Raw genomic sequence first — 25,869 nt, 5'->3', positions numbered from 1 at the left:
TCTCCTGCAAAAGGCAGAGAAGGGAAGCTGGCATTGCAAGGATTTCTTTTTATGCAATCAGCACATTCCCCTGCCCTACCTCACCCATGGCTTGGGCTTGCTTGCAGAAAGTTCTGCTCCCTACCACGGCCCTAGTTCTTGTCAGAGCCCTCACCTGGTGAGGAATTGCCTGGCCATCATTGATTATCATTCGCTGGCCATTTGAGCTGAGGTGGCGCAGTGGTTAGAGTGCAGCACTGCAGGCTACTTCAGCTGACTGCTAGCTGCAGTTCGGCAGTTCAAATCTCACCAGGCTCAAGGTTGACTCAGCCTTCCATCCTTCCAAGATGGGTAAAATGAGGGCCCAGTTTAGGCTGACTCTAAACTGCTTAGAGAAGGCTGTAAAAGCACTATGAAGCGGTATATAAGTCTAAGTACTATTGCTATTCCCTGCCTCCTGAGCTTGCTGTTCTGGCTGGATCTTGAGTGGCCCCAAATTCCATCCATGTTCAAAACGAAGTGTGAGGCTGGAAAAGAGGAGTCAAAACCTCCTTTATCCTATAAGAACCACAGCCAAGTGCTATTGTGTTTCCACACATTAACTCTGCTCTCTAGTTCAGGAATGAGCAGTGTTAAGCCTACAGTACTGTGGCAAGCAAATGCACAGGAGCAGAGGTGGTATACAGCAGGCTCTGACCACTCCTGGAAAACCGGTAGCAGAAATCTTGAGTAATTCAGAGAACTGGTAAATACCACCTCTGACTGGCCCCGCCCCCATCTATTCTCTGCCTCCCGAGTCCCAGCTGTTCGGGAGGAAATGGGGATTTTGCAGTAACCTTCCCCTGCTATGCCCACCAAGCCATGCCACGCCCACAGAACCGGTAGTAAAAAAAATTGAATCCCTCCACTGCACAGATGTGCTCTGCAATTAAAAGTGCTCCATAAATAACTTTAAAGTTGTAAATATCTTGGGAGCTAATGAAGTGCTGATAGAATCAATGGGATTCCCCCCATCCCACCCCCCTCCAGAAAGGGACAGCAACCATGTACAACTCTTTCAGGTTCTTGCTGTGTGTGAATTTAAAATGTTGGCCTGGGTCAACGCTAGATAATTGTGTCCCTAATACTAATCGATCATCTCCCTACAACTTTTCCTAAGCGTCTGCGCTACAAAAGCAACAACAACCCAAGCCTCTTTTGTGTTCATTTAACTTCTGAATGTCTTTTCCCGCCTCCCCCCAGATTTTGTCCCAACACCAGTTTGTGACTGTAACATGGTTTGAACTTCAGGGGACTGTAAGACAGTTCGAGCTTCATTTCATTACACCTGAATGCCACTCTTTTGCATCCGCAGAAGAGGAGAACTTTGAGTTCATCATCGTCTCCAGCACAGGGCAGACATGGCATTTTGAGGCCAACAGCTTCGAGGAGAGAGATTCCTGGGTCCAAGCGATCGAGAGCCAGATCTTGGCCAGCTTGCAGTGCTGTGAAAGCAGCAAGAACAAGGTATTGAACCTGTCCCTTTCCCTATTGAAGCCCGCCTTTAAGTATTGATTGCCTCTAAGGCTGTTGTGATTTTGGCCATTTCAAAAAAGATGTTGAGACTTTGGGGGAAAGTGCAAAGAAGAGCAGCTAAGACGATTAAAGGCCTGGAGACAAAAACACATGACGAACGGTTGCAGGAACTGGGTATGACCAGTCTAGAGAAAAGAAGGACTAGAGGTGACATAAAAGCAGCATTCCAATATTTGAGGGACTGCTGCAAAAAAAAAAAAAAAAAAAAAGGGGGGGGTGTCAACCTATTTTCCAAAGCACCAGAAGGCAGAAGCAATGGATGAAAACTAATTGAGGAGAGAAGCAACCTGGAATTAAGGAGAAACTCCCTAACAGTGAGGACAATTAGGAAGTGGGACAGTTGCCTTCAGAAGTTGTGGGTGTTTCATCTCTGGAGGTTTTTAAGAAGAGACTGGACAGCCACTTGTCTCAAATTGTATAGGGTCTCCTGCTTCAGCAAGGGGTTGGGCTAGAAGACCTCCAAGGTCCCTTCCAGCTCTATGCTGATTGATAGATTGATTTGTAAATGCACTATCCATATTTGAGTTACCAGATATTTGAGGAGGCAAAGAAGGGCATGGACAATGCTGTTGTAACTTTGTATGGTCATTTACAAATCACTGTAAGTTGTTTATCTTCCAATGCTATCATTCCAGTAATCATCACATACAATGGATGGCTGGAAACAAGGCAGAAGGAGTGGACATTTGAAAATATAATAAAACTTTAGTCAGATGGTTGAACTATGAAGGCCCAGAAAGTCCAGAGGGAAAGAATAAGCAGGCAAAGAAGAAGTTTTAAACAGAGACCACAGCCTCTAATATTCAGCACACACAGAGAGAGCAAGTTATTAGGATGAGAGTTGGAAAACAGGCTGGGAAGATAAATATCCCCAGGCCTAACTTGAATTAGGCATAGAACATTTTAAAGGATGAAATAATAAATGTAATTTACCAATAATTACAAAAGGACATTTGCAAAATATTACACAAAAACATTTGCAAAGTATTAAATATTAGTATTAAATATTACCGTATCACACTTTTTATTTGATTGACTAAATCTATTTCTGGACTCTTCATTTTTCAACTCTGGGGTTCAGACAAATGAATTATTTTCCATTAAAACATTTATGCATATAATTTCAATGTCTTAGGCAGAAGCATTTGAGCTACCTGCCCATGGCATGCCCTTCCCTCCCTTCCTTCTTTCCTTCCTTCCTTCCTGAATTCTATCACTCAAAGTGATTTAGCCCAGTCATAATTCTCTTATCATGGTAAGAAGAGTTTGAGCATTATTTGCAAATGATTAGCGGTTAATTAATGATTGAGTTGCAGTTCAACCACATTTGAAACAATCGCTGTAATTCACACAAACTTTTTAAAAGCAAGAAAAATAGAAGCCAATTACACACACAGAAATTGGAAAAAAATGGGTTGATCTATTGGAGAGGGAAAACTGGGTTTCCCTTCTGTGAATAGCCCCACAGAGTAGGTCCTGCTGAAAATAAAACTAACTTTTGTGATTCATTTTGATTTGTTTATTTGTTTCATTTATATTTGCTGCCCAGTGCCCATCTCATTTCAAAATGACTCTGGGAGGTTTATACCATTATTATTTTTTTCATATCAAACATAAAGAAATGTAGGGAAGGGAGAGTATCCTCAGGGATTCTGTTGTATTTGAGAATGGAAGTGGAGTATAATCCAAAATTTTCATACATGTTTGGAAGATGTGTTTCAAGACATAGCAGGCAATAGCTTACCCTGCCTTGCAAGGCCTCTGTCAAAATTAGGGCAATCTGTGAAGTAACCCCTGGATCAATGGACATTTTAGCATCTATCTGTCTTCTGTCTCCCCAACAGGCCCGGATGGACAGCCAGAGTGAAGCAGTGGCAATCCAGGCTATCCGAAATGCCAAAGGAAATTCTTTGTGTGTGGATTGTGGGGCGTTAAGTAAGTATGTGGCAGTTCAGAGTTTTTCAACCAGGTGCGCTCTTGAATTTCCATCCCACATAGCTAGTGGCATGAATGGCTGGAGATGATGGAAACTTTAGTCCAGCAAAGCTGGAGAGCACTGAAGAGAGGAAGGTGGACAGGCTGACTTGTTTCAAAGGATTTGGATGACATGCATATCTTTCTCTTATTACGGTGATGGACTGAGCCAAATTGGGGGCTATCAGAATAGCTTTATGAAACAATAGGATTTGAAATGTTCTTTGTGCTTTAAAGCCAACATTCACTAAATCTGGAGATGATGGACCGTTTTAATCCCAAGAGTCACAGTAATGAATGGTTTCCCAGAAACATAGTGTCCTCTCCAAAATATATATGAGACTGTCCTACATTCATTCTCTCTCCCTGAAATAATATCCTGTATTAAAACTGAGAATACAAGTAATAGGTGATCTATATGGATAGATTTAATAATACTGTACATTAAAGGATTGAGCTGCATTTTTATGCATATCTCGTTTCTTCAAATGTCACTCAGTTAATTGTTACAGGTAGTCCTTGACTTACGACCACAGCTGAGCCCAGAATTTATATTGCTAAGTGAGAAACTTGTTAAGTGAGTTTTGTCACGTTTTACAACTTTTCTTGCCATATTTGTTAAGTGAATCACTGCAGTTGTTAAATTAGTAACACGGTTGTTAAGTGAATCTGGCTTCCCAATTGACTTTGCTTGTCAGAAGGCCCCAAAAAGATGATCACATGACTTTGGGATACCGCAACCATCAAAACTATGAACCAGTTGTCAAATGGTCCGAATGTAAATCACATGACTATGGGGATGCTGCAATGGTCGTAAGTGTGAAAAATGATAAGTCACTTTTTTCAGTGACGTCGTAACTTTGAACGGTCATTAAATGAACTGTTGTAAGTCGAGAACTACCTATACTTTATACATTCCCTTTTTTTATTAGCAATGTTGTATTTTTGGTTGCACTTCATCATATCTTATAGTTTTTATATTTTACCAATACAATATTTAAATCTTAAGAAAAGGAAAAGAAGACAAGAGGCCGGACACACCAGAGAAATAGGAACGTAGTTTGATTTATTTCCACCTGCACCTTTAAGCTTTTAGGGACAGACTTTTTTCTTTAGTCTCCTTTGAAGCTTCAATCAGACAATTACTACGTCAAAAAAGCCAAGACAGTTCTAGGCTGCATAAACAGAGGGATAGAATTAAGATCACGTGAAGTGTTAATGCCACTTTATAATGCCTCGATAAGGCCACACTTGGAATATTTGCATTCAGTTCTGGTCGCCACGATGTAGGAAAGATGTGGAGACTCTAGAAAGAGTGCAGAGAAGAGCAACAAAGATGATTAGGGGATGGAGGCTAAAACAGATGAAGAACGGTTGCAGGAACTGGGTATGTCTAGTTTAATGAAAAGAAGGACTAGGGGAGACATGATAGCAGTATTACAATATCTCAGGGGTTGCCACAAAGAAGAGGGAGTCAAACTATTCTCCAAAGCACCTGAGGGTCGAACAAGAAGTAATGGGTGGAAACTAATCAAGGAGAGAAGCAACTTAGAACTGAGGAGAAACTTCCTGACAGTTAGAACAATTAATCAGTGGAACAGCTTGCCTCCAGAAGTTGTGAATGCCCCAACACTGGAAGTCTTTAGGAAGATGTTGGATAGCCATTTGTCTGGAACGGTATAGGGTTTCCTGCCTAGGCAGGGGGTTGGACTAGAAGACCTCCAAGGTCCCTTCCAACTCTACTATTGTATTGTATTGTATTGTATTAAATGATAATGTCTAGCTATAAAGAAATAAGCCATTTCAAGCATGGATGTTTCTGTCCTTTGGCCTGTCATTTCCCAGCAGACAGGTTTGGCCTACCAGCCCCAGCAAAGGAGACTTCAGCGACTCTGCCTTCTCCTATGCGAGACCTGGCTCCTTTGCGTCCCAGCCTGCACTCTTTTTTAAGGGAACAGATTGATTCTTCATAGGAAAAGGGAGCTGTTTCAAAGCTGGGTCTCTTTAAAATATTGGAGAGGGAGACTTAAAGGAGCTCAGAAGAACAGTCCCACTGCAGAGTCCTTTCCACCCTTCCCTTTTGCTGGTCAGCTTGTGGTGTCTCTCTGTCTCTCTTTCTCTGTGTCTCTGTCTCTGTCTGTCTGTCTGTCTCTCTCTCTCTCTCTCCTTTGTCTTTCCTTTCTCATTCTCTATAAAAGGAAGGCCTCCAAGCCCAAATCCGAAAATGCTCCCTGATAATAAGGCTTACTCCCAAGAAGGCTGGGTTTTCCTCTTTATTACATTGGGATATCCCTCACTTGGCTAATTACCACCTCTCATCCTGACTTGGGTTGGGTATGACTTAGCACATCAGAACAATTCCTTTAGTTTAGAATAACAGGTCTTTGCTTTGAAGGGGAAGGGCAGTTCCCTGTCCTTCATCCTACTTTCTAATTCCTCCCTTTTCTTCGCTCCAGATCCAACCTGGGCCAGTCTGAACTTGGGGGCGCTGATTTGCATTGAATGTTCTGGCATCCACCGGAATCTGGGCACCCACCTGTCTCGGGTGCGCTCTCTTGACTTGGATGACTGGCCCCTGGAGCTCACCTTGGTGCTCACCTCTATCGGGAACGAAACAGCCAACAGCGTTTGGGAGAAATGCACACAGGGACGCCGGAAACCCACCTGTGAGTCATCACGGTAAGTGCAGATAATCACATTATGTAGTGGAAGTATAGCCTCAGAGACTTAGGCAGGCCTAGTGTGTCTACGTACCTGGGAGTAAGCATTGTGGCACACATACTGGTATTGATCCAATACATATGCTGTATTGGATCAATACAGAGAGAAGTTAAATTATTAACGCATGATGTAGCTAAGGTTGGGCACATTGCAGCGTTGCGGCCTTGGTGTGTGGGAGAAGGGAATCTATTGGGGGTAACCAGACTCAAAAGGAATTAATTCTAAATATACTTTTCATTTGGAGAATAAGCATTCTGTCCTTCTCTCTGCCTAAAGCAGTGTTTCTCAACCTATCTGAAAGAATTCTGGGAGTTGAAATCCACACATCTTAAAGTCACCAAGGTTGAGAAACACTGGCCTAGGAGAAGAAACTATGCAGAAGTGGGGGAAGCTGTTGACATCCACACCCTTTCCAAAAAGGGAACGGGACAACTTGCCACAGCCAACTTGCTGTGGCCAACTCACCACGGCCAACTCGCCATGGCCAACTTGCCGTGGCGAACTCGTCGCAGCCAACTCATCACGGCCAACTTGCTGTGGGACAATGTAACAATTCTATTTAATGATTTAAAATAAATTTACAAATATTTTAATTTTTGCCATTCACATTTTATTCTGTCCCTCTTTTTGCATCCTTTCTTTAATGATTCTATTCCACCATTTCTTCGATATTAGTGTAAGTCTTCTTCCGCATTAAGTTGTCCTGTGATGAGATGGCCGTGGCGAGTTTTTCTGCAGCAAGTTGGTTATGGCAAGTTGGCCGTGGCAAATCGTTATAAGCCCATTTGGGACCTGAGAATCATCCTAGCTCTTAGATCAGAAGATGTCCATATAACTGCCTTGAATTTTTCACCATAGAGATAACTAGCAATCAGTATATGAATATCTGGATTTTACTCCTTTTCTTCATGCTTATCTTCCATTCCTTTGACCATCTCTCTCTGCGTAAGAATCTCCCGTTGTTGTTTTTTTCTTTTCAACCTTGTGTGCTTTTCATAACAGGGTGTCTCTGAGACTCTTATAGCAAACTTTTTAAATTTCCTTTTTTAGGGAAGAGCGAGAATCTTGGATCCGAGCCAAATATGAGCAACGACTCTTTCTGGCACCACTACCAAACTCTGAACTCTCCCTCGGGTGCCAACTGTTCCAGGCTGTCTTGGACCAAGACTTGTGGGCTGTGCTGCTTTTGCTAGCCCACAGTGCCAAGGAACAGATCAATGCTCCTACTGGGGACAAGGATCGGCGCACAGCTCTGCATGTGGCATGTGACCTTTCACACGTGGTTATCACCCAGCTTTTGGTCTGGGTAAGTTCTTGGCAGTAGAGGCACTTTTAAGTCCGTGTTTAACTACCGTGTTTCCCCTAAAATAAGACAGGGGCTTATTTTCTTTTGACCCCCTGAAATAAGCGCTTGGCCTTATTTTCGGGGAGGTCTTATTATTTTTGAGGTGCAGGAGGCCTCTTAACCTCGGGCCGCAGCTTGTGGATCAGCTGATCCAGAGAGGACCGGAAGTGCTGTCTCTGTTTCTGGCACACTCTTGCCAGCCCTAAGGTCACTGGGCCTGCCTCTCTTTTTGTGGCCACCACTAAGAGAAGGGGCACGGTAGCTATGGTTTGTGGGAGCAGCCTCCACGAGGCTGGTGCATGCAGGGGGCATGGGGCATGTTCCCCCCTTCCCCCCAGGAAACAGTGGGGGCCAGCTGTGCATGTATTTAAATATTTTAGGGGAGGGCTTATTTTCGGGAGGGAGCTTATTTTAGTGCATGTGCTCAAAGGTCCAGTTGGGCTTATTATCTGGGGAGGTCTTATTTTCGGAGAAACAAGGTATTCAAAACTGAACAATGATGTGGTTCCCCCCCCCCCCCCAAAAAAAAAACCCAGCACCTGCAGTGGTTTTTCCTAGCCTACAGCCTAGCCGCATCATAACAACCAACTCACACTGTTCCTCCAATGGAAAGTCATTAAGCTCCTTCTGGAGGTATAGAAAAAAAAACGTTGCTTGTCAGAAGTTAGGAACAGCCATAGCATTGGGTGGAAATTTTGGACAGATAATTTTACCCTGTCTTTGAAAAGACTGGTACTGATGGAGCTAGAGAGAACTGGAACAGGTGTGTGTGGGGGGGAATGAAGTGATTGGTCTGTGTAGCTTGGTTTTGTTTAATTATTTTCTGCCTTTGAGCTTTTCTTAATTCCTGGTGACTTTTCTTGGCAAAGTTTTCAGAAGTGGTTTGCCGCTGCCTCCTTCCTGGGCCTATACGACTCAACAATGTGTAACTTGGGGGAACTATAGAAAAAAATATCAAAAATAACAAGGGCTGGGGAAGAGAATAACCCTTTGAGAGTGGCAGTGGCTGCAGCACATTCCACTCCTTACTGAAGCTCTAGATTTCCAGCTTTCAGATGAAATCCAATCATGCCTACACAACAGCAGAACACAACGGACTTGTGTTTTGGAGTTCCTAACACTAATCCGTCTTTTTTTCTCCCCCTCTCACAGTACGGTGCTGACGTTAAGGCCCATGATGCTGTGGGGCACACCGCACTCTTCTACGCTCGCCGAGCAGGAAGCCAAGAATGCATTGACATCTTAATGCAACATGGTTGCCCAAACGAAGGCTACAGCACTATTGCCACCCCAGGCCTGCGCCGGAAAAGCAGCAGTGCCAGCATGGGAAGGACCGAGGCCCGAACTGCCCTGGTGTAGCATGCCGGGGGGAGCCTCTTCCCCATCCCAACGGTGCCAACAAGGGTGCAGTGACTGATGCCTCCTCTCCTTAAGGAGATCCCACTCCCCTCTGGCACATGGACTGTAATGCCAAGGAGCATAGATCATGACTTGTGTCATGCAGAGGAGGTGGCGGCTCCCACCCAGAGCCCGGCTTCAGTGGTTTCTGCTTGGCATAGGCTGCCATCACCAAGACTCACAGCTCTCTCTACTGCCAGGCCTTGAGCTGCTCTGCTGATATCCTGGGCAAACAGCCGTCTCTCCAGACAGGTCATCAGAAAAAGCCTACAGAGAACCGAGAGCAATGCGTCCCAGTATTTGGAGTGAATAAGAATTAGGACCTGGGCTGACGTTGTCGTCTTCCCAATTAAGACTTTGGGAAATGAGAGGGACAAGTGTTTACGTGGGGTCAGCTCCCCTTTTCTTTCTGGGTTTATAGGAAAGTGTTGAAGGCGAAATGTATATCAGCATTGCTGACGCGGTTGGTGACTGAACTGCACTAACCACTTCTATGGAGCCCCAAAACATGACAATACAGGGGGGAGCGGGGGGGGGAGTGTTGAAGGGTCCAAGAGCGTTTGTCACAACAATAGCACTGAGGGAAGAAGGTTCAAGAGAAACCTTTGTGTCACTTAACTTGGCTAAAGTGAACCCCTCTCCCCCTCGTGTTAGGGTACAGGGCTTAGTGGATGCACTTGAGCTGTGGCGCACTAAAGGGGTTGTAGGCCAGCCTCCCTCATTTCTAGGCAGGAGCGTGTACAAAAACAAGAGTGAAGATGCTTGCTCAAATCCAGCGAGGACATGTATTTCATGGAGAAACCTGTTTCCATTATTCATTTTCCCTCGCCCTTTCAACAAATTGGGTTTTCTCTTGTAGAACGCCGACTCTTTGGGGCATTTTTCTTTATCCGAGAGAGAGAACATATTTTTATTTAGCAGACACAGCTCCTAATGGCTGTTTTGTGAATCGTTTTAATTTGAAATGGGGTGAGGCCGTTGTGAAGCCCACCCGCACCCGGCCTGTCCAGGTCGAAGCGGGGGAGGCTGAATGAATTAGGCCAAGACACCCATTAGCAGCAAGTCTCCACCTATTGCCTTGCCAGACCCCTTTAGTCTTAGACTCAGGATCACCCTGCTATCACTCGGAAACACCAAGCACACTCCTTCTTCAAGCCGCACTGAAACACATTCCTTCTGCTAACTTTTCCTCAGGTCTGGCGCCAGATCGTTGCACTGAAATAGCTGTTATGTCTTTACACTCTTTCGAAGGCCCCAGGCTGCCTCCTTCTCCTTAGAAACCTTTCCACTCTTTCAGGCCGTTGAGAGGAGGTAACGAATGGTTGAGGCAGCTGGTTACGGGCCAAGAAGGGGGCTCAACCACGGTGAGGCAAACACTGGGCATCTCTGAGGAATTCAACAAGGCCATCTTTTAATGGATGCTGAACGCTCCTCCTGAAGCTATAGACATTTACTGAGCAGCCAGAGGGGGAGTTCTTCCAAAGCAACACAACAGCCTGGCTGTTAAAAAGAAGAGTCGTGGTTTTTTTTTAAAAAAAAAAAGAGAAAGAAATGAAGGAACATTTGTAAAAAGCTCCTTTCTTCACTCCTCCCAGTATTATCTCCCCTTTCTGACTTTTGTCCTGGTTTATTGCTTCATTTCGAGAAGGATGAAATCCTTCCCACTCTTTCTTCTCTTTCTAGTTTGGCAGCTCTCCTGGTGCAAGTGTTTACAGGCCTCGCCTCCACTGTTGTGGCAGGGGCATCTGTGTGGTTGTGATGAGTGATGTGGTCTCAGGCTTTATTTCAAATCTGTGATCAGGGTAATGCAATTAATCCTCCCTCCCCAGTGTGGGCAGACCTGGGCTGGAGCGGCCATTACAATTGCTGGCTCCATCCCACTGGCCTCTGGTCAAACCCAGCCTGATCTCATTCCTCTGGCCGCTGGTTTGTACCATGAGAACTGGACGTGCAGGCAACGGGCACAAGCCCAGCCAGGCCACATCACCTCTTAAGACACCTCGGGCTTTCTTGCCCTTCTGAATCTGAACAAGTTCTTGAATGTACTGGCGATTGTGTTGCACGAGATCCATGCCCCTTAGCTGTCAGATGGAACCCGACAGGCCTGGCCCCAAGAGGATAGTTAACACACCCACATTGTTGCCAGCTTCCCCATGGCATGATGGATGAGCATGGCAGGCTGTTGGGAAGGGAACTGGCTGTGCATCCTGGCTTCCGAGCACTTTGGAATCCAGCCTTGAGGGTCAGAAGGCGGCAGGGGGCACTGATCCGTCAACACTGAATGTAATTTATGCTTTGGGGCGGCTGGCAGTTCAGCACAAGTTTCTGGGAGAGCCTCTTGTGCAAGCCCCAGATTTGGGACTCGAAAAGTAAGGTGGGTGGAAGTGGGGGGGAGGGGATGTGGAAGTGCCAGAGCTGATATTATTGGCCCTGTGCAGCTGTTGTAATCTCTTGGATTGTACCTTGTAAGTATGTGACAATGTAAGAAGATGTAATAACAGTGACTGATTATTCCTTCTTGTGATAGCTTTCCAGAGTTGGATTGCCAAGTGGGTGGGAATATTTCTGTTGGGGGTTTTTTTTTCTTCTCTCTTTACAGCAGCAGCAAATAAGGAAGAGCATTTAGGAGAAAGTAAATGTTGCCCCCCTTGGAAATTACTAATGCTGAGAAGGAGAAGAGGAGAAGGAAAGGGTTAGCAACGGAGTTTGTAACAATTGGTCAAATGCAAGCTAGGGACATGATATTCAGGCGATCTCAGAAGTCTTGCTATGTTCCCAGGAGACCACGAGGAAGTGACAGTACTCTTAATTCTCTCCACTTGATTCATCTCCTTGCCTATCTTTTATCCCACTGCAACAAAATCTAGTGTTTAATATGACAGAAGTAGAAAAAAAACTCAGCATATAGATGGACAGGAAGATTCCTAAGAGCATTTGCTTAACTTGTATTGCTTTGCCCCTTATTACTTAGCGCCCGTTGGTGTCTTGCTGTAGTATTATACAGAGACAACTAAGCACATCTATGTCCATTGAGATCTTCATCCACCACATACTCAAATGCGTGTGCTGCATGATAAATACTTCTCCTTCTAGCCATTCTCACCTGTTCTAGCTATCGCAATGCCTTCATTTGTGAACTGCTGCATGAATGGTCCATTGTAGGAAAACCTCAATTTAACAGACGAGGGGGGAAAGGTGGTCCATTAACTCAAAATGATGTCAATTTCCATCCATTTACACTGTTTGTGTGACACTTGTCCAGATTGCTTCAGAAATGGGCTTTTGTCTTATTGGTGGGGGAAGCAAAAAGAGAAACGTTATCCATCACCTCATAAGCCTGCTGAATTGAGGTTTTACTGTATCTTCATTTAAAGTATGATAATTGGTGATCTGTAAATTGAGTTGGTAGATAGGAAGTGTGGTTAAAACAAGTAGATTAAGACTTATTTGGGGGGGAAATGCCACTGAGCAATAATCCATTACAGTTACAAGTAGTTGTTGGCCTCCTCACCCTAACAGGCTTCATACATTCAGTGGGTTTTATTTGCAGCTGCTGCTTAGTGTCAGTCCTGAATATGGCTCCTTCTGTGTCTCCATTAGCCCCTTAAAATAAAAAATCCATTTTGATAAAGAAAAACCAGAAGACTCCTCAAAGGGGGAGATTTAAGGGTTTATTCTTCATTTTAGGAATCCAGTCTGCCAAACTGAAAAAGTACAGATTCTAAATGAACATAAATTCCCCCATCATTGAAAGTAAAAAATAAAATTTAAAGTTTACTTCAAGTTTAAATAGGTTTCTTTTTCTTCTTCAAGAGACTGTAACAGATGAGTTAGAACACTGAAACTTTTAAAGTGCTATAATTGGTATTTGCAAAAAAATTAAGATTATTTCCTATAGACATATCTTTGCCCAATTCCAATGTTACTTTTTAAATGTATATCCCACACTAATCTTTTTAAGAAGCCGTACTACACAGCAACATTAAGATTAATCTCTTTTTGCAGAAAACCAAGTATTCCCACCCCCTACCAAAATCTGCACAATCAAACTCTTCTGTGCTAATAATAAAGGCCAGCTAAGCCAGTGTCCTCCCAATTCAGAGACTTTGGAGATCCACAGTTTAAAAAGTGCTCACCACTTCTGTGAAAACCTGAAGAGTCCTTCTTCCACCATGCTCATTCTTGTAGGCAAAAAAAAAAAATCAAAGTACTCTAGATTCATCAAATGTGAGAATTCTTAATTCAATTGTGTGCTCTTTAGAATGACGTGTGCAGGGAACTATCGTAAAAGTTGTATCAATGAAAAGATACATATTTATAGGGATCTCACATATAAAGAGTGCAACTCGCTACCTTCAGATGTTTCAGTGGGACTTAGGCGATACATATTCTTGGTTTCTCTGACAATAAGACAGGCGTTTTAAAGAGTACACAGAAACCTTTCAAAATTATTTCCCTTTGTACAATTGGACAATAGCTCCCTTATTGGCAGTAACCACGTCAGAAGGCCATTGTCTTCAAATATGTTTCATGGTTAGTAGGCTAGCCGAACATTTTTAGAAACTTATCCCTTCTTAAATTTTAATGGAAAAACTTGTAAACATGACAAATCTTATTCAGAAACTAAGTCAGTCAATGGGGGATAACAAGAAAAGCACAATAGCATCTGAAGAAAAGGTGGGGACTGGGATTAAACAAATCCTCTTCAAATCAGCACCAAGGCTCAGGCCAACTGTCCGTGAAAAATTGTGGAACGAAGGCCTCATTCCCAGCCCTTTCCTTGTGCCAAGGGCTAAAACAGCTCTTCTTTCTCCTCATAACAAAAATTCCATCATAAGTTACAGAGTAATGGAAGCCAGTTGGTTAGGATCACCAGTATATGTAGCTGACTTAAGCTGCCCTTCTCTTGAGCTTCATCTCCCAGAGTTGGGGGCTAAGGGCCAGAATGGGCAGCTGTGAAATTGGCGCCACAATCAACGTAATTGTAGGTCTCCAAGGAACTTTGAGATGTGTGGCCAATGTAGGAGATTTTCACTGACGTTCTGAAAGGCAGAAAGAAAAGAGAAAAGGATGAATTTTGTTTATAAACCAAAAAGTAAGTGGAGCCCTCGCAACATATATCTATACTGAAATATTAATATTATGGGCCAGAATGTTTATATCATTCAACATACAAATACAGCAGCTCCACACTGGACAATGCTCAAGTTAAGCTGCATTCAAAAACCATCTGCAAAGTTATAGGGCAACATTGTACGTATCAATAAAACTATCTTCATTTAACATAAAGGAGAGGGATGCTACCACAGCATATTTTGCCATTTGCCATGGAGACCAAAGAGGGTAGGAATTAGAAACCAACAAGATCTAGAGGGTCACAGAGTCCTCACCTCGTTTAAATTTCCTGTAACTCCACTCTTCTCCTTCAGAAGCCCAGAAAATACAAGTTTGCTAGGTAAGGCAGTGGTCAAGTTCAGACAGTAATCTGGGACCTACTGACATATAAAAAAAAAAGACAGACCCTCTCTCTGTTCCTACCAAACCTGGGTTATTCACCGGCTGTTTTTATATTAAAGCAATCAGATAAAGGCCTTAAATGTGGGAGAAGGGGAGTGTTCAATTTTTGGAGAGACTTTTATTATGTGTTAAGACTAATCCAGGATATATATAACAGTTTGATTGTCTTTTCCAGTTGTTTTTTTTTAAACAGCAAGCCATAATACCAGCTTTTGGCATTATGGCTTGCTTGTTAAAAAAAACACAACTTCCTAACTTTTCCATCTTTCCCAGCTTTTGGCCACTGTGCCATCAAAAATCAGCAGAATTATTAAAGGGGGTTCTGGGATTAAGAAAATGATTTTCTAGTATTAGGGGACAATCACCAAACTACTTAGGAATTTATATTTGGAAATATAAAACAGGAGGAATGTTTTCAAATGTGTTTCTAACCCAAGAGATGCAAAGATTTTTTTAAAAAAAATCCGTAAAAGTTACACACCTCATAAAAATCACAATATTGTGCACTCGTATCTTTGGCAGCGTGCAGAAGAAACTGAAAGAGAAAATCAGAAAATCTTAAAATAATTTAGAAACTAAATGACGCAAGCAATCTTGAAAACTATTATTTATATCCAGAACATGGTATAGCCAAATTTAACCTTGAGCAGATGTTATTGCCAAATCTGTGTTTAGCTTTATTTACCATAGGTTATGGACTATTTTTCATACCTATGGCTTTTGTTAAATCAGTCACAATATAGAGATACCATTTCAGGTAGAGATAGCATTTCAGTAGAGATACCATTTAACAGTAGCATATTGACACAGCAACATCTTTTTAGGAATAAATTTACTTTTGGAACAACTAGGAAAATATTCTACACATACTTTTCAGACTATTTAAACAATTAAAATATTTTTTAAAAGGTTGGGTTCTTCCAGTGATTTGAAGCAATGAGAAAGATTATGGCTTCTGACAATACTCCCAATTTTTTTTTTCTTTTAACATGGAAGCATGCAAGGAAAAGCTTTCAAATTTATACAAATGGGAATAAGAAGGGATGATACTTGGAAACCTATAACACAAGTGAAGGCTTACACATAAATTATAAGCCTAGAAGGAGCTGCCATAGATCTACTGCATATATAAGATAAAATAACTGAAACTTTATTAGGGAACCTAACAATGACAATTATCTCACAGTAAATATTCTATTTCTTCATTAACGTCAAATGCCAAAAACACAAATTACTCACTATACATAAGGTCCACCCATTTCAGCTTTCATGGTGAAATTTACCTGGAAAAACACAGATTGTGAGTTAACTATAAACCAGCAACAGTAAAGGACTCTGAAGCAAACGTTTGCTTCTTCACACAGAGGTTGCCATAGTGGATGATGCCAATCACAAAAAAAAACCTCCAAACAAACTATGAGGCACTCATGTCCCCACATACTCTCAACATTCAGATTATTTTTCTTTTTTAAGGGGTGGGGGTGGGGACAACAATAAATAAAGTCAGGCATTGCGTTTTTTTTTTTTCAGAATAATTATGGGGTCTATTTTAAGTCAAGAGACATTCCTTATTCATAAATTTCATTTTAAAAAATTATAGAGCTTGTCATCTGAGAGCACAATTTTGGGTGGCAATAGATATGAACACTTTAGACTTTCCAAGTTTCCCATTTATTGACTTTTCAGTAAAATAATTTAAAAATACATCTCATATTACAAGGAGCCATCAGAGGAGTCCATGGTCCGGGACACTGGTTCTTTTAGGAGCCAAATTGCCTTTCACTCTTGAGTTAGCTAGAACAGGTGTTCCCAATCCTGGCAACTCTACGACGCGTGAATTTCAACTCCCAGAATTCCCCAGCCGTCATAGCTGGCTGGGGAATTCTGGGAGTTGAAGTCCATGTGTTTTAAAGTTGCCAAAATTGGGAGCCCCTGAGCTACAAGATTATCTGTTCTTACCACACCTAGCCCCTGTCACCATAAATCTTAGTTTCATGTAAAATAATTGCCATACCAGCTGATCACTCAGTGGCTGGATACGAGTAACGTTGTTGATTTGTTGGGTCCCAACCACAGTGTTCATGTATTGCACCTGACTGGACAAGTTGGTCACTGCTACAGAATAGAAATTGGAATTCCGGATCCGAAGGGTGGCCTATGGACAGGAGAGAGGAAGGAAAACTGCTGAAAACAGTTTTCCAGTTACCCTAGACATCTAACTTTATGAAGATTAATGTACTGGACCTTACCGTGATGGAAAGAATGACTAGGGAGTTTTTTTCATCAAACCAGACTGTAACCACCTTGATGCCATTGTCATCCACAAGCACTGAATGTGGAAAAAGAAAGAAGACCACCAGTCCTGATGCTAGAAGACAGAGCAGCACTGACACAGAGACGTAGAGCTTCCTGCAGAAGACAAGGCCAATAGTTCAGACAATTTGCTGTGCTCGGGTCCTGCAGGCAGATCTTGCTGTACATTGCAAAAGATTCCGTGTTCTACTTAGCGATAGAACTGGAAGACCTTCCACTTTAATATTTAATTCATTAATGCATCTCAGCATTGTATTATTGTTTACCATTTGCAAAATTCTGAGACTGCATTATCAGACATCATAAGATCTGGAGAATGATCAGGGGAATCTACTCAGCCATTCTAAGATTCATCTTAGTTTTTCTGGGGACACAAATCAAGTTCCGACAAAATATTTCATCCTAGCCTGAAAATAGGCAAATATGTCAAATACTTTTTGTTCCCCGAGACAATTTGGGGCAGGGCTATATGCAATCTTAAGCGAGAATTAGATTTCCTATGCCATGATTAAGACGTCAATTGATTTCTGACTATAATTTTTTAAAATTAAAGGTAAGCCTCTATTTTAATCTTTCTGTAACACACTACTACTTTTAAAATTGCTTTAGCTATTCTGATCATTTTCAAATAAGATTTCAGTGAGGAAAATGAAAATCATAACCCAAATTCTCAATTCCACTTAACAGCCCCATTCTATGTAACATATAATAAGGGGTACTGAAAACTGTTAAGCCAGTAGCATGCGGAAGAATCATCAAGTTCTCAGTCCTGCTTCAATTAAAGCAGTGTTTCTCAACCTTAGCAAGTAATCTGAACTTCCATTTCCAGATTTCACATCTCAGCCAGCATGTTGGCTGGGGAATTCTGGGAGTTGAAGTCCAGATATCTTAAAGTTGCCACGGTTGAGAAACTTTAATCTAAAATATTCCCTTCATGAAATTTCATTCCCAAAAGTAATGTTTCCCACTTTAGTCCTTGAAAATGCCTCTCCCCATAGACATGTCAATCAATATTCTTTGTTGTTCAAGGGCATTTCCACATTTAAGACTTAAGTTATTTGAAATGATACCTATTGAAAATAATCATGAACAGACAGATAGGGAGAGGGGGAGGGAGAAAGAGAGAGGGAGGGAGGGAGAGATGTTCTAAGCTGCACTGAAAAAAATGAAACATTGCCTTCCCATTAAGACGCCAGAATTCACTTGGTAATTATAGGGACAGACTGAAGACAGCAAATTATATTGGTCATTTGATCACATTAAGTTGTAATCCAGAAGCACCCATATACTTTAGAGATTAAAATGATTTCCAAGTATTCTCAACTGACATGGGTGGAGTTGGAAATACAAGTCTGAAAAGCTTCAGCTGAATATTCATTTGTGTCATGCCCGTGCAACTTATATACATTACACAAGAATAGGAATTAATTATTCCTGTATACTTACGTTCTTTGAGGTTTTAATCTTTGATCATGATATGGAATCAAAGCAACCAGTTCGTTAACTTGCTCTGGAGACAAAAGCAATAATAACCATGAGTACCAACCTCTCTGTGTCATGGTGAGAAAGGACCATTTTTAGAGTCTTTTCTTTAAATGCAGTGTGAGTGGAAGTGAAGAACACGTCATTTTAAAAGTCACATTTCTGTCTTCATACCAAGAAAAGACAACATGTAACAAGCTTAGTAAAACGCAGGAACCTCTCTGGAGCACAAGACTATATATTTCTTCCAAGGGATTTTTAATCTAAATAAACAGATGGTAATAGCTTAAGCAAGATTTTCCTTCATGTGGCAAAAATGAAACAGGCCTCTAAGCCACTGTTTTTGAGTATATGCAATATACTAGTGAAATTTTAAGTCTCAGGCACCAGACAAAAGATATTACATCTAATGTCAGCAGCAATGTAAGTTTAACGAGTAAATTTAGGCTGAATCGTTGTGCTAAGCTGTACACCACAATTTACAAGTCGAAAATAGCAGCATTTCATACCACAAGGAAACCATGCCTTAGTGCAGAGGTGTCAAACTAAAGGCCCGGGGGCCAGCTCCGGCCCATGGGGTGCTTAGATCTGGCCCACGGAACCACCGGTCGACATTGCGTCTGCCAGCCAAAAATGGAGCTCACAAGGGCCATGTGTGGCCTCCTGAACTCTGTTTTCACTGACTGAGGATTGTAGGAGGCCATCACAGACAAAAATGGAGCTTGGAGCCCATTTTCACTGGCAGAGCACTAACGCCACCACTGATGCCCTGCAACACAAGTGATGACATGCTGGCCATACCCACCTTGGCTACACCACCCCGGCCCTCCCAAGGTCCTGATCCGGCCCTCAATGAAATTGAGTTTGACACTCCTGCTGTTGCGGCCGGCTGAGCTGTTGGTGAACTCTGACAGCGATGACCATTACGGGACTGCTCTGGAGGATGAGGAAAACTCTGGAGGGTGTTTGGAGTCAGAGCAGGGACTAGACAGGCCTGTTGGCCACCAGGTGGCATCTGAGTCAGGGAGCAGTGAGGAGGAACAGAGGGAGGTTGTCCCTGATGTGCGTGTTACGTAGAGCTGAGAGGAGAAGGGAGCAGCTGTGGAGAAAACATCATAGAAGGAAATAGGGACAGCTGGCTACAGTTGTGGCCCCTCCCAAAGAGTTTATAGGTGGAGCGATGGGAGGGGAATCTTTGCAGGAAACAACAGTCCATTTTACTAGCTGTTGAGAAAGCATTCCGTAAGTCTAATCTTGGTTTCTTGAAGATAGCGTTCTAGGCTCCTAGCCAAGGGGTGGCTTTATCTCTGTAATTAGTCGTGGCAGACAGCCAAGCCTGTGTCTGCATATTCATTGGAATCACGGGACAGAACACCTGCCTTAGTGTAATACGTAAACCAGATCTGTCAATGCTTTTACTTCAGGAGGAACTTGATTTCAGGCAGATTAACCTCCAGAGCATTAGTAATTGTATGTGTGATTGTGGCAACAAATGGGGGCAGAGACGGGAGGAGGAGAATCGAAAAAATTTTATTCATTTATTCGTATTTAGATGGCCACACATCCCACAATCACGTGATTCTAGGTGGCGTACAACAAACTTCTAAACAATATTAATATTAGAAACTTTAAAATTGTAAAAGGTATGACAAAGTTTAAAAGAGGTCAGGTGAAGAGTACATTTTAATTAACCAGGAGTCATTTTAATATTTTGCCAGTCCCCTGGATGCCTAGGCCTCAACCGGTCTTGAGGATGTCCACAAAGTTAAAAGAGGAGGCCAGCCTTACTTTGTGTGAAAGGGGGGAGGGGGGGGACACAGCAGAAAAATCCTGTCCCTTAGGACCAGTGGTGGGATTCAAAATTTTTACTAACGATTCTGTGGGCATGGCTTGGTGGGCGTGGCAGGGAAAGGATACTGCAAAATCCCCATTTCCTCCCGATCAGTTGGATTCGGGAGGCAGAGAATAGATGGGGGCGGGGCCATTCAGAGGTGATATTTACTGGTTCTCCGAACTACTCAAAATTTCCGCTACTGGTTCTCCAGAACTAATCAGAACCTGCTGAATATCACCTCTGCTTAGGACCCATCAATTAAACATGATCCATAGGATGAGCAGATGTAATTAGGCAGAGGAAGTCCCTCATATAACGCAGCCCCATGTCATGTAGGTAAGACAAAGTGCGATGGAACAAATTCTCGAAACCGGGCCCTGAAGATTATGATAGCGATAAGATTATAGGACTCTATAGCAAAAAAAGATGGCGAGAATTCTGTCCTGAAACAAAATTCTCCAAACAATCCTAACCCCATTATGTCGTCATTCCTTGTGTCAATCAAGGAAACAAATGATAAACACCACACAAAGGGTTCCTTGCAGAGCAAGCAAATGGTTCAATACATTCAAACCAAGCTGGATTAAAGAGATAAACCCAATCACAGAACGGAAAGGAAGTTTTAAATAACACCCATTCATTTGACAAGAAAGTTGTTCTTCAACTGTTATCATTACACCTCTAGGTAAAACATGAAACAGCAGCAGGAAACGGCGAAGGTAAGAAGTGAGGAAAGAATGGCATGCTAGGACCATGAAATGTTCATGTCCAAAAGGACTCACCAATTAACCAAAGCAGGGCACATAAAATTACCTGTGGGAATGCAGCCAGTGCCTTGGCAGGAGGGACAGGTGATGCTGTCTCGTCCAGTGAATTCCACATATGGAAACTTGGCAATATCTTCTTCTCGATCTTTATTGGTCAATAAATCCTCATCATTCTCTTTCTGCCTCCTGGAGCAATGGTTACTTGAATCCACAGAATGGAAAGACCCCATTGCAACTAGTATTCAGGGTAACCCCACATGAAACTGTAAGTAAAATAGAGGGGGGAAATGTACACAGGAGTAAGAGTCTTCCACCATTAGCACAAATTTCACATGGACAACACGGTCTTAAAAACGTATGCCTTCCAATAATCCAAATTCTGAAGGAAAACATCCAAAAAGATCTGCGACCTATACACAGGATGTGCCTTATTTATTTATTTATTTATTTATTTATTTATTTATTTTAATTTTTGGGAGGAGGGGGATTCACAGTGGATTATGTTAACTAAACAAGAGAAGTGATTATCACTGTATAATTATATTAGAAAAGAGGGAGGGAGGTATTCCATTTATCCAAGATTAGCCTATTCTATAATCCTATTTAGGAACAAGATAAGCATTAGAATAGGGAAGGACACCCATTGCTTTCTAAATATTTTGGATTATGGTTACCCATAAGCTCAAGAGAGCATTATCAGAATTAAAGTATCTGAAGAGGCCTATATCTGACTAAAGATATATTTCTGGAGCCAGAAAAAGAAGATACAAGAACTGTCAACCAGTATCAAGTAATCAAGAATAAAGATTTTATCACATTATAGAAGTTCCCTTTTTTTCATATGTACACCATTTAATAGTTGTACAAGTTATAAAATCGGTGGATTTTGATCTACAACATGAAATGATACAGCAACTGAAGTTATGAACTCTTTGGACTTTTCTTTGAGGGAAAGTCTAATGTTCAACTCTCCTTTGAGGGAATTGAAAATGTTTTTATTTTCTTGAGAAAGCTTCCCTAAATTGGTGTACTCCATGTATTTAGTTAGTTATAGAGTCTATAATAATATAGACTGCCAAATTGGGAAATGCTGCTTTCAGGCAGGCTGTATAGGACATGCGGCAAGAAGGGGTGAGGGGGAGGGGAGAATGGTACACTTCTTTCTCTTCAATAAATGGGATAATTAAGATAATTAAGCAATCTTTGGAGGATGGCAGGCACAGCTGAAATTTGAGGAATGTGTCATTGGTCCACCCTTGCTCATGATCAGACAAAGCACTTACTTTCCAGAAAGTGGTCCTCTGTTATTACCTTTTTGCCCTCAACTTGGTCTATATCATCCAGTTTAATTTCCTGTCTATTTTTCTGGGAAAGTAGACCTACTATCAAGCACTATGCTTAACTGCAATCACCACCGGTTTTCTTTCAAAGGACTGCAAATCATTCTGGTACGAGATGAACCTGATGCTTCACTTCTCATTATTGTATTTTATTCAAGAACAGTTTTGAGGTGGGGAAAAAAACTAACGTTTGATTTTAGGTTTTGCTGATTAGATGGATTTGTTTTCCCAGAAATGGCTAGTATATGCGATTATATAGAAGTAAAAAGTTAAGGGATTTATGTTACTACCTTATTCTACTGCATCAAAAGGAGTCGGAAATTAATGCTTTTCTTTTTCTTTTCTCCTTTACTTTTTTCTCTTCTCCCTTTCCTCCCTGTTTCATCATTATTTTATTTTTTGTTTGTACTTTTTAAATGTTACAATAATCTGGTAAAATATTTAAATTGGGAAAATAATTGTTTTGAAAGTTAATTTTTTTTTAAAAAAAAAGTTAAAATTGGATGAAGCAAGACATTTTGATAAATACTGAGGAAGGTGGCTGCTAGGTAACTACTGACACCACCAAGCCTACTTTTGAATTAAGCTCAGCTTTTAACACTTTTAATAGAAAAATAACAAGACCAACGTTTTTAGGGAATGTTCTCTATTGTAACTCTCCTTTAAACCACACCTCTGTAACAGTGCTAGAGCAGTGCTAATTAGTCATTTTTATTTAAAGAAAACTCTAGCACTGAGGCTGAGCCCAAAATATAAACTACAGTGCTGTGCTGCATCAAAACAACGGTACAAGCAATAGGAGGGAAAGTTCATACCAAAGGATCTGACCAAAATAATGCCATCACAATGCAAAGGAAAAGAGTTGGGTGAACAAACAATCCGCATGTGGAATTCTGCAACTTGGGAGTTGCAACTGAATAAACGCAGCTGCTGTGGATACAACACAGCTTCTATTACAAAATGAATGAAGAAGAAAAAACACACGGACCCTCCAACCCAACCCTCTCCCGCTTTGCCTCCAAAGTAAGACAAAGACAAGAACCAGTCCTATTCTTCTGCCTGCAAAACAATACTTCGATTGTAAACTTCCTCCATCCCCCAGTTAAGCCCGCCCACTGCATACACTGCAGGAAAATTTAGGACTACAACTGGCAGAGACTACAGCTATCAATACTTCACAAACAATTAAATGTTCTACTGACAGAAGCAACCAGAGACAGGGCAGAATTCCAATAAGAATTAATTTCTTCCTAACTGGTAGCACTGTTCCGTAAAACACGCTTGGGAATTCCATCACCTCAGCTCTGGTCTCCTCCTGATACGTTAGGCTAAAACAACCTTCATCCTCAGAGTGGAACAACTACTATGGTTACTAATAGAGGTAGTATTAGTTTGATTTACGACCACAATTGAACCCAACACTTCTGCTGCTAAGCGAGACCATTGTTAAGTGAGTTTTGCCCCATTTTTAAGGACCTTTCTTGCCAGAGTTGTCAAATGAATCATTGCAGCGGTCAAATTACTAACACAGTTAAGCAAGTCCGTCTTTCCCATTGACTTCGCTTGTCAAAAGGTGGCAAAAGGTGATCGCGTGACCCAAGGAAACTGCAACCGTCATAAATATGAGTCAGTTGCCAACTATCTGAATATTGATCACATGTCCATAGAAAGATGTTGCAATGGTCAGAAGTGTGAAAAATGGTCCCAAATCCTTTTTTTCAGTGCCGTTATAATGTCAGTCACTAAATGAACTGTTGCAAGTCGAGGACTACCTGTAATAATAGCAATAGCACTTAGACTTATATACCACTTCACAGTGCTTTACAGCCCTGTCTAAGCGGTTTAGTCAGCCTATTGCCCCCAACAATCTGACCTCGGAAGGATGTAAGCCTGAGTCAACCTCCGCAGTATGAGCCTCAACATTCAGCCGTAACACTGAGTGGAGAACCCCCATCCCGTTCCTGCAGCCACAAGAAGCCACCGTCCCACCTAACAAGGATGCTGTGAAAATCTGCCAGAAAATCTTGACCTCCTTGGAAGGGAGGCAGGCTCAGGGGCATATAAATAAAAAACAAACCCAAGCGTTGCTTTGCAGTCTATGCAACCGGACACCAACGGCCTTTAAGGACGTTAAGTTTTTGCTGCTGCGACTGCTACACCCACCGTCCCTGTTTGCCTCCCCCCCAACTTAACTTCTGGGAGCCCCTCCTTGCTAGTAAGTAAACACACCGACAGCCCTCCTCCCCTGTCTTTCATTGCCATCGTTAAACCTTAAGTCTCCCGCCCCGCAAACCAACCTGCAGCCGCCGCACCAAACTCTCTCACTGCGGAAGCCGCTCTTCTCTCTTTGGAATGTTGTCGCTACGGCCCCTTATTATGTCACCGCGAGGAACTCCCACTCCCCTCCCCTCTCCTCCCCCCCCCCGCACCTTTCTCAAAGCAGCAGGACCGACGCGAAAGTGGCCAGAGAACCTCAGCCGCCGCGCCTGCTACCCACTGCGCATGCGAGGCGCGGAAGTGTGGGAGCGGGGGTAGACTGTTGTTAGGTGTGCGCCGGACGTCGGAGCTTTCTAGTCACGTGAACGCTGCTGCCTGCGGACGTGACCCTCGGGCCTTTCCCTTTTGTCTGCGTAGTTTCCTATGCCACGCTAACCCACCCCGGGCGATTCCGCGCAATAGGTTAAACCGCGATTTACCCGTAACGACGGCGAAGCGAAGGTCTTTTAAGCGCCTCGTATAAAGCCAGCTCATCATCTGAAGCCGCGGGAGACCGGCTTATTCGCGGTTTATCCACCGTTTTGCACGAAGCTCGCTCGCCACCCTTGTTGTGACTAGAGTTTAGTTGCTGCAATGCCCAGAATGTCTATTGCGATTCTCAGTCATCCAGGTCATGTTTGTTCCCAAGATGCTTTTTCAAGAGGATAACTGGACTTTTTATTTTGAAGACGCTTCGCTTCTCATCCAAGAAGCTTCTTCAGCTCTGACTGAATGGTGGAAATTAATTCAAAAAAAATTTTTTTAACAGATTAACTGAGTTGGAAGGGACCTTTTAGGTCAGTGATGGCGAACCTTTTTTTGCCTCGGGTGCGTGCGTGCGCTATTGTGCATGCTCACATGCCCACCCCCATAATTTAATGCCCGCGCCGTGCCTCCTGTGCATGCGCACGTGACACCCACACCCCCACATTGCCTTGTGCATGCGAGCATGGCTTTCTTGGAGCCTGGGGAGGGCGAAAACAGCCTCCTCTGCTCTCCAGAGGCAAATAACGGGCCATTTTCTGACTTCCGATGGGCCAGGTTGGACCATTTTTCACCCTCCCCAGCCTGGAGGGTGAAAAACAGCCCAACGCGCAAACCAGAAGTTTGGGCATTGGAATGGGAAGCCTCCAGAGAGCGAAAAACGGGCAAAAATCAACTGGCCAGCATGCACATGTGTGATGGAGCTGACAGGGCAACACCTCACGTGCCCTCCGCATCCATAGGTTCACCATCATGGTTATAGGTCATCTAGTCCCCCTCAAGCAGGAGACCCTACACCATTTCTGACAAATGGTAGTTCAATCTCTTCTTGAAAGCCTCCAATGATGAAGCTCCCACAACTTTCGAGGGCAAGCTGTTCCTTTG

The 25,869-nt window shown here is 42.7% G+C and overlaps 2 protein-coding genes across 4 annotated transcripts in view; one reads left to right on the top strand and one right to left on the bottom strand.

Annotated features, from left to right (window-relative positions):
* Nucleotides 1-13,819, top strand: part of AGAP2 (ArfGAP with GTPase domain, ankyrin repeat and PH domain 2) — a 191,445-nt gene extending 177,626 nt beyond the window's left edge. For all 3 annotated transcript variants that reach the window (XM_081937625.1, XM_081937624.1, XM_081937623.1), the window contains 5 exons: nt 1,334-1,485; nt 3,399-3,489; nt 5,985-6,207; nt 7,300-7,555; nt 8,747-13,819. In XM_081937625.1, coding sequence (XP_081793751.1) covers nt 1,334-1,485; nt 3,399-3,489; nt 5,985-6,207; nt 7,300-7,555; nt 8,747-8,953 — 929 coding nt within the window. In that variant the 3' untranslated portion in view covers nt 8,954-13,819. The remainder of the gene's footprint in view (nt 1-1,333; nt 1,486-3,398; nt 3,490-5,984; nt 6,208-7,299; nt 7,556-8,746) is intronic.
* On the bottom strand, nt 10,533-24,682 carry TMEM106C (transmembrane protein 106C). The gene is made up of 8 exons (XM_081937660.1): nt 24,543-24,682; nt 20,952-21,168; nt 18,269-18,332; nt 16,759-16,918; nt 16,524-16,664; nt 15,749-15,792; nt 14,991-15,044; nt 10,533-14,034 (listed from the first exon to the last, which is right to left on the bottom strand). Exons 2-8 carry the CDS (start codon nt 21,133-21,135, stop codon nt 13,926-13,928), a joined length of 756 nt encoding a protein of 251 aa, XP_081793786.1. The 5' UTR covers nt 21,136-21,168; nt 24,543-24,682; the 3' UTR covers nt 10,533-13,925.
* Between the last annotated feature and the right edge of the window lie 1,187 nt (nt 24,683-25,869).

Source organism: Natrix helvetica (assembly GCF_964273705.1).
Source record: "Natrix helvetica genome assembly, chromosome: 1".
NCBI lineage: Eukaryota > Metazoa > Chordata > Lepidosauria > Squamata > Natricidae > Natrix > Natrix helvetica.
This window is presented reverse-complemented; position numbering and strand designations above follow the sequence as displayed.